Consider the following 13,662-nt stretch of genomic DNA (forward strand, 5'->3'; position numbering starts at 1 on the left):
GAACCATGAAAATGAGGAACTGTCCTTTGAGCTAACGCTGGCGTATTGAGCCAGAGAGCTTCATCTTTATAATTGTCATGTTAAATATACAGACTCCAGTTCAGACCTTGCATTGCTGTCTCTGTATCTTGGTTTGGGATCCATGATTTCAGTCCTGTGACATACCTGATGTCTGGTTCTAATCCTAAACATTCTGTACTGAGTAGGCAGCATCAATGACCAATGAGTTAAAATGACCTCTCTCAATCCTGGGTTTGACTAGGTTTGGGAGAATTCTTTCTCCATGTTTGAATCTCATTCTAACTCTGGCTGTCTGACCTTTTGTTTTGTTTCTTTCCCAGCTGACCATGCTTGTGTGTCTAACCCATGTGTGAACGGGGGGATCTGCCACGAGGTCCCATCTGGTTTTGAGTGCCTTTGTGCTTTGGGTTGGAATGGAACAACCTGTGAAATTGGTAGGTCCCTATCCAGTTGTACTTAAAGAATGACAATGACATCCAAAAACTTGCCAAAGTGTTGCACAGGAGCATTATGAAGCGAAATATGACACCACTTCATGTAAGATATTGGATCAGATGTTCAAAAAGCTTAGTCAAAAAGGTGTGATAGAGTAACACAGCACAAAAACAGACCCTTCGGCTCAATGTCTTAAAAACCTTAAAGGCTTTAAGGAGTATCTTAAAAGAAGAGGCAGAGGTGAAGAAGAGGTTTAGGGATGGAATTCCAGAGTTTGGAGCCACTGTGTCTGAAGGCATGAGTTCTAATGGTTGAACAATTAAAATCGGGTATGTTCAGGGCTACAAATAAGTAAAGTGCATGGACAATGAAGGTGGTTATCTCAGAGTACAACGGGACCTTGAGCAGGTGGGCTAATGGGCTGAGGAGTGGCAGATGGAGTTTAATTTGGACAAATGTAAGGTGTTCCATTTTGGAAAGGCAAATCAGGGCAGGACTTATACACTTAAAGGCAAGGTCCTGGGGAGTGTTGCTGAACAAAGAGACCTTGGAGTGCAGGTTCATAGTTCCTTGAAAGCAGAGTCGCAGGTAGACAGGATAGTGAGGTAGGCATTTGGTACACTTGTCTTTATTGGTCAGTGCATTGTGTGTAGGAGTTGGGAAGTCATGTTGCGGCTGTACAGGACACTATTTAGGCCACTTTTGGAGTACTGCATTCAGTGCTGGTCTCCCTGCTATAGGAAAGAGTTTGTGGAACATGAAAGGGTTCAGAAAAGATTTACAAGGATGTTGCCAGGGTTGGAGGGTTTGAGCTATAGGGAGAGGCTGAATAGGCTGGGGCTATTTTCCGTGGAGCCATTATAGAGGTTTATAAAATCATGAGGGGCACGAATAGGGTAAATAGCCAAGGTCTTTTTCCCAGGTCAGGGGAGTCCAAAACCAGAGGACATATGTTTAAGGTGAGAAAGATATAAAAGGGACCTGAGGGGCAACTTTTTACGCAGAGGGTGATGCGTGTATGAAACGAGCTGCCAGAAGAGGTGGTTTAGGTGGGTACAATTACAGCATTTAAAAGGCATCTGGATGAGTATATGAATAGGAATAGAAATGCTGGCAAATGGGACTAGGTCAGTTTAGGATATCTGGTCAGCATTGACAAGTTGGACCGAAGAGTCTGTTTCCATGCTGTATATCCCTATGACTCTATGGAATTATTTGGAGTTTGGAACATTCAGAATGCATTTGTGTACCTTGACCAGCATCAATCTGCATTTGCATTGATGTACATTTTCCCCATTTCACTGCAATGGGATTAACAGCTGTTCAACATTTGTCACCTACTTACTGTTCATAGGAAGTAAAAATATTTATTCTGTACTTGTCCCCTTTGGGGAGAACCTTCCCGTCGGTGTCCCTGGCCAAAGCCTGTCTTTGTGAAACGACTTTGAGGAGCACAGCCCAGAGGAGGTATTTCTGAGAGAGATTTGTTCCTGTTGGATAGTGTCAGTGACCTCACTGGGGAGCCTGAACAAAAGGTCGCTGCTTCCCCTGGTGTAAAGTGACCAATAGGTCACCACCTCCAGAGCATGTGCAACAGATAGGCCTAACAGAGGAGATAGAATGGACCTTAACAAGGTTCACCAGCTCTCATTGATGTTCACTGGGTAACAACAGGGAGTCGTAACCTTGCGACTGCACTGGATATCAGGGTGTACCCTGAGGGAGCGCAGTTAAGTTCAGACTTCCCCATTTTATATGTCTCACTTCCTTGGGCTGAACACAGACTTGAAGAGCAGCTCCAGCATAAACCAGGCAAATAGAGACTGGGTTTGAAAGCGGGGTAAGGGTAAAAGGTTCATGTCTGAATTGATGCCAGGATGTTACACATTTTTATGTACCTCACTTAGCAGTTTAAGCAGAGTTTTACCTCTCTGACTGTTACTCTGATGGTATCTTTGGGGAATGTCTGAAGCAGGGTCACAGGACCTGAAACATTAGCTCAGCTTTCTTTCTTCAGACATTGCCAGGCCTGCTGAGTTTCTCCACTATTTCTGTTTTTGTATCTTTAGGGAGGCCAGAGGTGAATGATTTCTGTACACTGTGCTTCCCTGAACCAAATACCAATATTTGTGACCTGTGCATCAACCTTACAGAGCTGGGCTTACCCTCCAGTGCCATGAATGCATTGCAGATTCAGGTTAATGACAGATGGAGAGAGCACTGGGCAGTGGGGAGAGAGGAAATGAGGGCAAAATGTTATGTTGACCATCTTGTTTAACAATAGGAATCACTGTGTTGTGGTCGAATCCTTGCTGTTGTATCCATTTGGCATTTTGGGAGCTCTGTTTTGGCCTGTCCAGTGGAAAGTTTCCTTCCAAAGCCGTGTACTCCATCAATCACATGGTCATTGAGCTTGGGGTGATATCTGTGATGGTTTGGTGCATTATGTCGAGTGGGAAATACCTACTGTTTTAATTTGAGAAGAAGGATGAAGCAGCTTGCCATCTGAATGACTTTTGGACACGGTTAGTGCAATATTCAAGGCGAACCAAATGAAATGGTGAAAATTACATTGGAAAGCTGGCATTTTCTGCCCTTCACCCTTGCACTTCTAAACAACCTGTGCACTACAGAGCTACCGCCTTCAGAGGGACAAAGGGAAAATATATTACTGCCTGCAAGTTCCGCACGAACCCATGTCGTACTGACATGGAAATGTGTCACTGAATGGGTGAAAATCCAGTGAATCCCTCCCTAACAGCACTGTAGGTGTGCCTACCCTGCTGATACCCCGCTGTGCAATAAGCTAACTCACTTACCACCACCACTTGAAGGACAGTGAGGGAAGGGTAATAAATAGTGCCAAGCCAGTGACACACATCCTGTAAATCTTCTTTTAAAAAGTCACACAGCTCTTTATCAGGTCTCTAAATGTCTCAAAGCACTTTGCCAACACTTACAGAAACTAGGTGCAGGAGTAGGCCAATCGGCCCTTTGAGCCTGCAGTGCCATTCAATAGGATCATGGCTGATCTGTACCTTAATGCCATATTCCTGCTTCCTCCCTGTACCCCTCTTGATTCCTTTAAAATCTAAACAAATTATTTGTCACTTTCTTGAAGATGTTAAGTGACTTGGACCTGCACAGCCTTCTGTGGAAGCAATAGCCAAGGATTATTAGTCCAGAATAAAAATCGAAAGAACTCCAGATGCTGTAAATCAGGAAACAAAACAGAAATTGCTGGAAAAGCTCAGCAGGTCTGGCGGCATCTGTGAAGGACAAAACAGAGTTAACGTTTCGGGTCCGGTGACCCTTCCTTAGAACTGGTACTATTAGTCCAGTGTCATTGTCACTATACCGTAGCCACTGCTGGTGATCACATGTCATTACAATGGGCTGATAATTGAGGGCACACGGGGAGCTGAATTTTACATTGCAGGATCCCAAAGGTGGGAATGAAATTTGTTTCTGGCGGTGATGGCTGAAGGAGGAATGTTGGCCTGGACACTGTTATCAAAGACTCGCTGTTTCCTCTTCAGTAACATTGTGGAGCCGAGACACAGTGAGACCTCACTTTAACATTTCGGTTTCACCACTCTAACTGTGCTGATGGATACTCCCTACACTCCCCTATATCTGGCTGGAATCCACAGTCTACTGGCATTCCTGGGTGACACCGAGTAATACACTGCAGGTATTAAGAGGCAGATTAGCTACCTCTTACATTCAGGACTGGCCAATGTATCATTATCATTGAGTGCTCACTCTGTCAAAGTCGTCATTTCAGTTCAGTCTGATGATGGGCTGCTTGTGTAGTAGCGTAGAAGTTGGACATTGTTCAAAGATTTGAGTTAAACTTTACCTGCCCGTAAAACCTAATTTTTTTGCAATAATCTTTATGCAGTAATTATCTTCATTATTAATTTGGGACCACTCTGTCTACAGATATAAATGAATGTGACTCCAGCCCTTGTGCACATGGTGGGACTTGTATTAATCATGTCAATGGATTTGAGTGCATCTGCCCTCAGCAGTGGATTGGGAAAACTTGCCAGCTGGGTAAGGAACTTCATTTTGACTTCTGTTTGGAAATAATCTGTCTGCAGGAGTGTTCATGGTCACAGATAATCTCCTTTAACAGACAGCTCAGCTAATGATTTGGGAAAACAGGCTGAAGAGGCCAAATGACTTGCAGAGCGCAGGATCTTGTTGTATGATGACTACAGCTCTTGGTGCATGTTGGGGTTGGGTTCCTTGAGGTGTGGTGCTTAGCCTTGAATACGGTTGGCATTGTTTCAGTCTGGTGCCTTGTTTGGTGGTGGTGCTGAGTTTCTTTCCTGAAGCCCTACATTTACTAACTTCTGTTTCCTGTTTTTTAAATTGTGGTGATTGCTGTATAGGGAAGCAAAATATATGATCTTCTGTGGTGGCCAGGAAAATGTATTAATATCATGAGCAGGCACCTGACCCTGTAATAAATTTGAAGTGTTTTCTTTGGGTGGGAATCTGGCTGATATGTTTGCAGGAGGAACCTTTGCTCCTACATTAGCTCGCCTGGGACCAATCCCATCACTTGGCAGATTTTGTTGTCAAGATTTTTCCCACTTACTTTACATTTGGAAGCCCCTTTTGCCTACCTCACCCTCCCTCAGCATCTCCGAATGGGCACATTGCTGAAGTTTGCAGATTCGATGTTGAGGACGTTGCTGAAACTGTGCCATTTAACAGTAGCAGTAGTCTGGAGCTTTCTCCCCCTGAAATAGCTAGGCCGGGGAACGTTTCAAAACTTTCAGAACTGGGAGCAGTATTTTTGATATTGTTAAAGGTGTTAAGGGACAAATGCTAAGGTGGATTTGATGGAATTAAGCTACCATTTTCCGTCCTGCTGATCTAATCAAACAGGGTGTGCCAGGCTAAATAGTTTTGACCTGTTTTCCTACTCTAAAGGCAAGGCTCAAACAGACAGCTGTGAAACCTTTATGCTCTGTGTTAGCATCCCTGAGGACTTTACCCTCTGTCACGATGGTGAGAAGTCGCTGCAGGATGCAGAGGTGCTAAAATTCTGGAATTCGCTCCCTAAGGGCATTGTGGGTCAACTCACAGCACATGGACTGCAGCTGTTCAAGAAGGCAGCTCACCCCCACCTTCTCGAGGGGGCAACTAGGGACGGGCAATAAATGCTGGGCCCAGCCAATGATGCCCACATCCCACAAATGAATTAAAAAAAACTCTGAGCTCCCAACAATGGACTAGGCAGAGCAGGGTCTGGTATAACCTAAAAGGAAAAGTCATTGCATGGTCAGGCAGTTTGATTGGAACGATGTTGAAATATGAAACTCATAATTGATTGGGCTCCTCCTGCGCCTTTCAGCCCATTGGGCCTGCGCCAGTTCTTTGGTTGAAGCTATCCAATTGATCCCAATCCGCATCGTTCAGTAATGTTTTCCCTAGAATGGTTTGTTCGAGTCTCTTTGAAATATTGCCATTGAATCTATTTCTATTACCCTTCCAGTCAAAGCATTCCAAATGGTAGCAACTTACTGTGTTAAAGATGCTATCTTGGGTCCAATATGTCTGCTCAGAAATTTAACAATGCATGAGGTGGTGTGGTTTCTTGCTGATGTACATGTTTGGGTCTTTCTCCACTTTGCTTGCTTTTTGAGCTAAAGTTGCTGACTGTCCCTTTCTCTCTCTGTGTTTCTCTCCCTGCCTCTCCACATCCTCCCACAGATGCTAATGAATGTGAGACGGAGCCTTGCGTTAATGCTTATTCTTGCAGAAACTTGATTGGTGGATATTACTGTGACTGCTTCCTGGGATGGTCTGGACTAAACTGTGACATCCGTCAGTATTCACTTTGTGATCTCATGTCCATGAAAATATACGCGCACGGTTTTGAAGTCTTGCAGCGGGGAAGTACAGGATTATCGGGCAGGTGGATGACAATGTGGAATTGGAAACACAAACAGATCGCTCACGATCTTGTTGATTGCCGGAGCAGGTTGAAGGGACCGATTCAGCGCCCATGCCATTAGTTTGTAATAATACGCAAGTGTTTTTCAGATCAGAGGTGCTCCCCACCCCCAGATGGGTCACTGAATAACAGAGTCAAGTGAGGTCTTTGATTCCCTTAATGTGGCTCTCCCTGAGAAAGGTGGCACCTTGCCCCTGTTCAAAATCATACAGTCCATGTCACTCCTACAGTGCTGATAGTGGGGAGTTTCAAGAAATTGACCCAAGTGTATGTTCATCAGAGTGGTTGTTGACTTGAGGGAAATGATGCTATTCCCATGTACCTCCTATCTGTGCCATTCTGTATGATGGAGGTTATGGGTTTTAGGAGGTATTCATCAGTCTGTTAGGGAAGCTACACGGGTTAGGGACTGGGAAAGACGTCAACTGGAAATTCTGTCTCTGATCAGTAACGTTGTGCTAGAAAGTGCTGTGGGCATCAGTGGAAGGGATTGGGCTTGGATGTGAGAGTTTCCCCTGCCCAGTCTCCCTCTCCCCCCTGCCCCTTCTGCTTTCTGGCAGTCCTTTTGTATGTAAGTGCCTGTTTGGGAAGGGAGTCCCTGGAAGGCTGCCTGTAGTTTCCTCATGTAGCTCAGAACTCAGAGAGGGATTGAAGGAAGCCTGTCTCTGGGTTACAGCAGTAGGCCTGAAAACTGGAAAACCCCAGCTCCTCTAGCTGTGAGACTAACCCCCTCTTCACTGCAGGGAACTCAGCTGCTGATGCGTTACAACTAGTCCTTGGCCTACACACCAAGAACAGAATACTGCTCTGCAATGTTTGTGTAGGTGGGGACGGTGAATGAAAAGGGGCAGGCTCATACCAGTGAATTGGATTATAGGCCCTTCTGGAGAGTGCTTTTAAATGGTATATTGTGTAATTCTGGACTTGTTGTCTCTTCAGATGTTGATAACTGCCATGGACAATGCCAGAATGGAGGGACATGCAAGGTAATGAAAGGCAATGAAAAGAAAACTCTACTGTTTGCAGTAGAGTTACTTTATATGGAACTGAAACACTTCCAAAATATTTCTATCTGTGTTTGTGCTGCACACTTGCCTCCTCCCTTCTTGATTCATTCTCCCCACCCCCAACCATCAGAGTATCCTTCCAAACAACAATTATATTCATTAATAGCCTTTTGAATTACACTCTCCTTTCAGTATCCACATGTTAGCACAGGAACGGCCTAGCGAAGAGTAATTTTAAGATTAAATAATAGATCTTGAAAATGGCCTGCTTCACGTAAATGCAACAGGCTTAAAGGTGTCTTAGTTGTTAGAAAGCACTGCAAATTAAAACATACCTCAGGCCTTTTGTTCAGAGGTAATTGTGTGCTGTAGCACAGGGTTCTTCAGCTCCTTGTGAAAATGATACACTCCTTGGGATACCTGTCAGACATTAAACAAAGTTATTTATACATCATCAAGCTGTAGTGGTGGTGTGAGGCAGGGTATTAATCAGGAGATGAGAGAAGTTTGTACAATGGGCAACATAGTTATCATGGGTGACTTATATCTCTATATACGTTGGGTAAACCAACTGAGCACTAAAGCTGTGGAGGAAGAGTTTCTGGAATGTGTTGGTGATGAGTTTCCTGGAGCAGAAGGTAGAACCAACTAGATGACTGTCTACTTTAGAACAAACGTTATGTAATGCTACTTTGTCCAAAGATATGCAGGTTAGTTGGATTGGCCATGCTAAATTGTCTGTAGTGTCCAGGGGGGTATAAGCTAGGTGGATTAGCCATGGAAAATACAGGTCTACAGGGAGAGGGTAAGGGGTTGGCGTGGGATGCTTCTCAGAGGGTTGGTGTAGACTTGATTGGCTGAATGGCCTCTTTCCACACTGTAGTGATTCTGGTGAAAAAGTGCTAATTAATCCTGTTGTGAAAGAAGATTTAGGGAAGAGCGACCACAATGTGGTAGAATTTTACATTATGTTTGAAAGTGAGGTAGTTCATTCTGAAGTAAGGTTATTAAATAATAACGAGGGAAATTATGATGGCACAAGGTACAAATAGGCTGAGGTGGATGAATAATGTTGAATAACTGCTGGTCGTGTCCTTGAGAGAAGGAAATCTGTCGTCCTTATCTACAGCTGACTCCTGATCCACAACACAATGGTTGTTCTTAACTGTCTTCTGAGATAACTGAGTAAACCCTTCAGCTCGGGATCTCCTAGGGGTGGGCAACATGTCCTGTTCTTTACCAACAACATCCACAACCCGTGAAAGAACAAGGACAAAGATACCCCTGGAATTTCTCCCGGGGCAATTGCCTCTTCCCTAGTCCTCGAAATCAATTTTTATTTTTATATATTTTCTAATAAGAGCATTATCCAACAAGAAAACAACACTGAATGATATGAGGAGGTAAAGTGCAGTATATTGAACGGAAAACAACAAATGCTGGAGGTCACAGCAAGTCAGGCAGCGTCCATGGAGCGAGAGCAAGCTAACGTTTCGAGTTGAGATGACTCTTCATCAGAGACTGCCTGGCCCACTATGATCTCCAGCATTTGTTGTTTTCAGTACAGATTCCAGCTTCTGCAGTAATTTGCTCCCACTATAGAAATAGCCTTTATTGTCACATACGTTTGAATGAGTGCAGTGAAAAGTTTGTAATCTCGGCACCGTCTTCGGTACAGGACACTTAAGTATTTGTTACAGACTTGAGAGGGCCATAAATAAAAGTTCAGTTTAAGAGTAAAGGATAAAGAAGGTTTCTTTTACAAAGTACTCGCACTTTAGTCTTTTAACCAAGTCTGTGGCGGGTTTCAGACTACCAGGCCTAGTCTATAGGAGATGCTGGGCGAAGGATCACCGGACCCGAAGCTCTGTTTTCTCCTTCACAGATGCTGCCAGGCCTGCTGAGCTTTTCCAGCAACTTCTGTTTTTCTTCATCAATTATGGAGTCCTTGCTTGTAGTCCCCAAGGGATTCTCTGTCACCCCTGCACTGGCCTGGCCTGGGACTAACCTCCAGGACTCGCCTAGACTGTTTACCTGTGTGCGGTTCTTACCTCTGGGCCTCGCTGCCTCCCACAGCAGTATATTAAAGTTTGGTTGGCAAGGTAGATTTTAAAGGAGAACCTTAAAGAAAGAGGGGGGTTGGGGATGAAATTCCAGAATCCTGGAAGGCCGAGTACCTATTGTGGGTCTGTGGGTTACTGATGAATGTTATTACAACTTTAACTTCTTTGTGATATTTCAGCGTGACAGTGTGTATGGTTACCAATGCATCTGCCCGCGTGGAGTTGTCGGCAGAAATTGTGAATTCAAAATGAACGAGTGTGCGAGCAAGCCCTGTTTGAATGGAGGCCGATGTCAGGACCTGCTCGGTGGGTTCCGCTGTCACTGTGATCAGGGTTACTCAGGAATCTTATGTGAGGTGAGCCCACGTATTAGTGATGGCGGATGTTTTGTGTGTTTACATGCTGTGTATTCCTACCGGGGTGAGTTAACTCTTTAATATTACCACCCATACTTTGAATCTATGAAATCACATGCAATGGTACTCTGCCCTTGTAGTGTGCTTCCTGTTTGGGTTGGTTTGCCAACCAATCACTACTCTCATGCGTTATAAATGTTGGTTTTCTTGCAAATTGTCCTGATGAGTGCAAGACAAAAAGTTTTTACAAATAACATTGTTTTGTGGACAAGGTACTGGCATGGATAGAGGATTAGCTCATTGGCAGAAGGCCAAGAATGGGGATAAAGAAGTCTTTTTCAGAATGGCAGCTGGTGACTTAGTGGAGTTCCGCAGGGTTCAATGTTAAGTCTACAGCTATTCATATTAGATGGGTTTTAGAGGGATGGGTCAGTGTGGACTTGTTGGGCCGAAGGGCCTGTTTCCCGTTTCTAGGGATTCTATATTCTATTAAAAAAAATTAACTATCTGATTTGACTTGATTTATTATTGTCACATGTACTGAGATACAGTGAAATGTTTTGTGTGCTATCCAGACAAATCATACTATATGTAAGTACATCAGGGTAATAGAACAGAATGTAGAATATAGTGTTACAGCTACAGAGAAGGTGCAGAGAAAGATCAACTCTAGTATATGAGAGGTCTGTTCAAAAGCCTGATAACAGCAGGGAAGAAGCTGTTATTGAATCTGTTGGGATGTGTTTTCAAACTTTTGTATTTTCTGCCTGATGGAAGAGGATGGAAGAGAGTATAACCGGGGTGGGAGGGGTTTTTGATGATGTTGGCTGCTTTCCCGAGGCAGTTGACAATAGATGGAGTCAATGGTATGAAGGCTGGTTTGTGTAATAGGCACACTTGCCTTCATTACTCAGACCATTGAGTATAGGAGGTGGGGCATCATGTCACAGTCGTACAGGACATTGGTGAGGCCACTTTCAGAGTACCGTGTACAGTTCTGGTCGCCTTGCTACGGGAAAGATATTATTAAATTGGAGAGGGTTCTGTAAAGATTTACAATGATGTTGCTGGGAATGGAAGGTTTGAGTTATGATGAGAGGCTAGGACTTCTTTCACTGGAGTGTAAGAAGTTGAGGTGTGACTTATAGATGTTTATAAAATCATGAGGGACATAGATAATGAGAATAGCAAAGGTCTTTTCCCTAAGGAGTTGGAGGGTGGGTAGAGTTCAAAACTAGAGGGCATTTTTAAAGTGGGAAGAAATATTTAAAAGGGACATGAGGGGCAACATTTTCACAGAGAGTGGTTTGTGTGTGGAATGAACTGCCAGAGGAAGTGGCAGATGCAGGTACAGTTACAGCATTTAAAAGACATTTGGACAAGTACATGAATAGAAAAGGTTTAGAGGGATATGGGCCAAATGCAGACAAATGGGACTAGTTCAGTTTGGGAAACTTGGTTGTCATGGACAAGTTGGACCGAAGGGTCTGTTTCTGTGCTGTATAACTCTGATTGGCCTGTGTTCACAACGCTCTGTAATTTCTTGTGAGATAGCAAGGTGTAGAGCTGGAGGAACACAGCAGGCCAAGCAGCATCAGAGGAGCAGGAAAGCTGATGTTTCAGGTCTGGACCCTTCTTCAGAAAAAAAAAAGCTTTCCTGCTCCTCTGATGCTGCCTGGCCTGCTGTGTTCATCCAGCTCTACACCTTGTTACCTCAGATTCTGCAGCATCGGCAGTTCCTACTATCTCTGTAATTTCTTGTGATCCTGGGCAGAGCAGTTGCCATACCAAGCTGTGATACATCTGCACAGTATGTTTTCTATGGTCTTATGACAAAATTTCAGTCTGAAGTATCACTCACGTTCTGAACTGCTAAATAAGAATCCAGACTGCATTAAGATGGACTATTTCTGAGTGAGTTTAATCATTTTACTGTTCTGAATCACATGATTTTGGTTTTGAGAGGAGTAAATTGTATGCTGAAGTGTTGTGACCTACAAATATACCTCCACAGCCCTCCAAGTCTGCTCTGTCACTCAATAAGATCTTGGCTGATCTGATTTTAATCTTAACTTTACATTCTTGCGCATCCGTGACAAACCTTTCGTTTCTTTGGATATCAATCTACCTTGACCTTAAACATATTTAAAGATTTGGCATCAGCTGTCTTTTTGAGGATGGGAATTCCAAAGGAGATTTAACTCTTTGAGAAAGTTTTATTTTCTTTGGCCCTGATGGGTAGGTGGACTGCAGTTTTCAAATGTAACATTTAGATAAATGTGAGATGGAGGACAAATTTTGTAGGACAAATCAGGGCAGGACTTGTACATTTAATCTCACAGATGGTATGGTAAGGTCCTGGGGAGTGTTGCCGTACAAAGAGACCTTGGGGTGCAGGTTCATAGTGCCTTGAAAATAGAGTCGCAGGTAGACAGGGTAGTGAAGAAGGCATTTGGTACGCTTGCCTTTATTGGTCAGTGCATTGAGTATAGGAGTTGGGAAGCTGTACAAGACTTTGGTTAGGGCCACTTTTGAAATACTGCGTTCAATTCTTGTCTCCCTGCTATAGGAAAGATGTTGTTAAACTTGAAAGGGTTCAGAAAATATTTACAAGGGTGTTGCCAGGGTTGGAGGGTTTGAGCTACAGGGAGAGGCTGAAAAGGCTGGGGCTATTTTCCCTGGAGCATCGGAGGCTGAGGGGTGACCTTATAGAGGTTTATAAAATCATGAGGGGCATGGATAGGGTGAATAGTCAAAGTCTTTTCCCTGGGATGGGGGAGTCCAAAACTAGAGGGCATGGGTTTAAGGTGAGAGGGGAAAGATTTAAAAGGGACCCGAAGAGCAATTTTTTCACATAGAGGGCGGTGCGTGTATGGAATGAGCTGCCAGAGGAAGTGGTGGAGGCTGGTACAATTACAACGTTTAAAAGGCACCTGGATGGGTACGTGGATAGGAAGGGTTTAGAGGGATATGGGCCAAATGCTGGCAGATGGGACTAGATTAATTTAGGATGTCTGATCGGCATGGGCAAGTTGGACCGAAGGGCCTGATTCCGTGCTGTACATCTCGTAGACTGTATGACTCTAGTCCCACCATTTGGAGATGATGTATTTCCAGGGCAAGGTCAGGGTACTGGAGGTGATCCTGTGTTGAGAGGTCTTAGTTGTCAGGATAAACAGGAGGCTGCCAGGGGAAATGGACCACAAAACAGTGTGAGGGGTTTTGACATGTAAGGGAATCGAGAAAAGGCAGGGAAGTGGAGTTGAGTTTTATCAGACCAGCTACAGTCTGAGTGCATGCTGGAGCAGACTGGGCTGAATGGTCTAGTCTTCCTCCTACATCGTAAGGTCTTACATACACCTAGAAAGAGAAGCTTTCTCAAGATTGCTGAGTATGTAATTAGAGAGAACAAGTCATAAGATAATCGGCAAGAGAAGTGAGGGAGATACTGGTGCTGAATTTCTCCTGCAGATAGTTGTTGGGAAATGGAATGTCTGACTGAAAATAGGGGAGGTAGCAGAATCACGACCAGGTATTAAAAAGGAGAGCAGATAGATGTCTGGAAATGAAAAACATTTCGGAGTAATTAGGAGTACATTAGAAGTAAGTGGGCCACTCTGAAGGCATCATTACAATGCACTAGATAAATTTGTATCAAAATTCAGCCTCTGATGACCAATCACAGCATATTACATAGAATTCTGACCCATACCTTTATGCTTCACGTAAACCTCCTCCCTATTACTTCATCTAATCCGCTTAGTACATCTTCCTGTAGCATTCATAGTGTCCAGGGATGTGCAGGC

The 13,662-nt window shown here is 44.0% G+C and overlaps 1 protein-coding gene across 1 annotated transcript in view; it reads left to right on the forward strand.

Annotated features, from left to right (window-relative positions):
• The window catches only part of LOC109917089 (protein jagged-2-like), a 116,628-nt gene that overhangs the window by 80,565 nt on the left and 22,401 nt on the right, over positions 1 to 13,662 (forward strand). Inside the window, exons 6-10 of the mRNA XM_048600015.1 lie at positions 342 to 455; positions 4,402 to 4,515; positions 6,187 to 6,300; positions 7,370 to 7,416; positions 9,680 to 9,856. Coding sequence (XP_048455972.1) covers positions 342 to 455; positions 4,402 to 4,515; positions 6,187 to 6,300; positions 7,370 to 7,416; positions 9,680 to 9,856 — 566 coding nt within the window. The remainder of the gene's footprint in view (positions 1 to 341; positions 456 to 4,401; positions 4,516 to 6,186; positions 6,301 to 7,369; positions 7,417 to 9,679; positions 9,857 to 13,662) is intronic.

This window comes from Rhincodon typus, chromosome 8 (assembly GCF_021869965.1).
Source record: "Rhincodon typus isolate 14 chromosome 8, sRhiTyp1.1, whole genome shotgun sequence".
In the NCBI taxonomy this organism is placed as follows: domain Eukaryota; kingdom Metazoa; phylum Chordata; class Chondrichthyes; order Orectolobiformes; family Rhincodontidae; genus Rhincodon; species Rhincodon typus.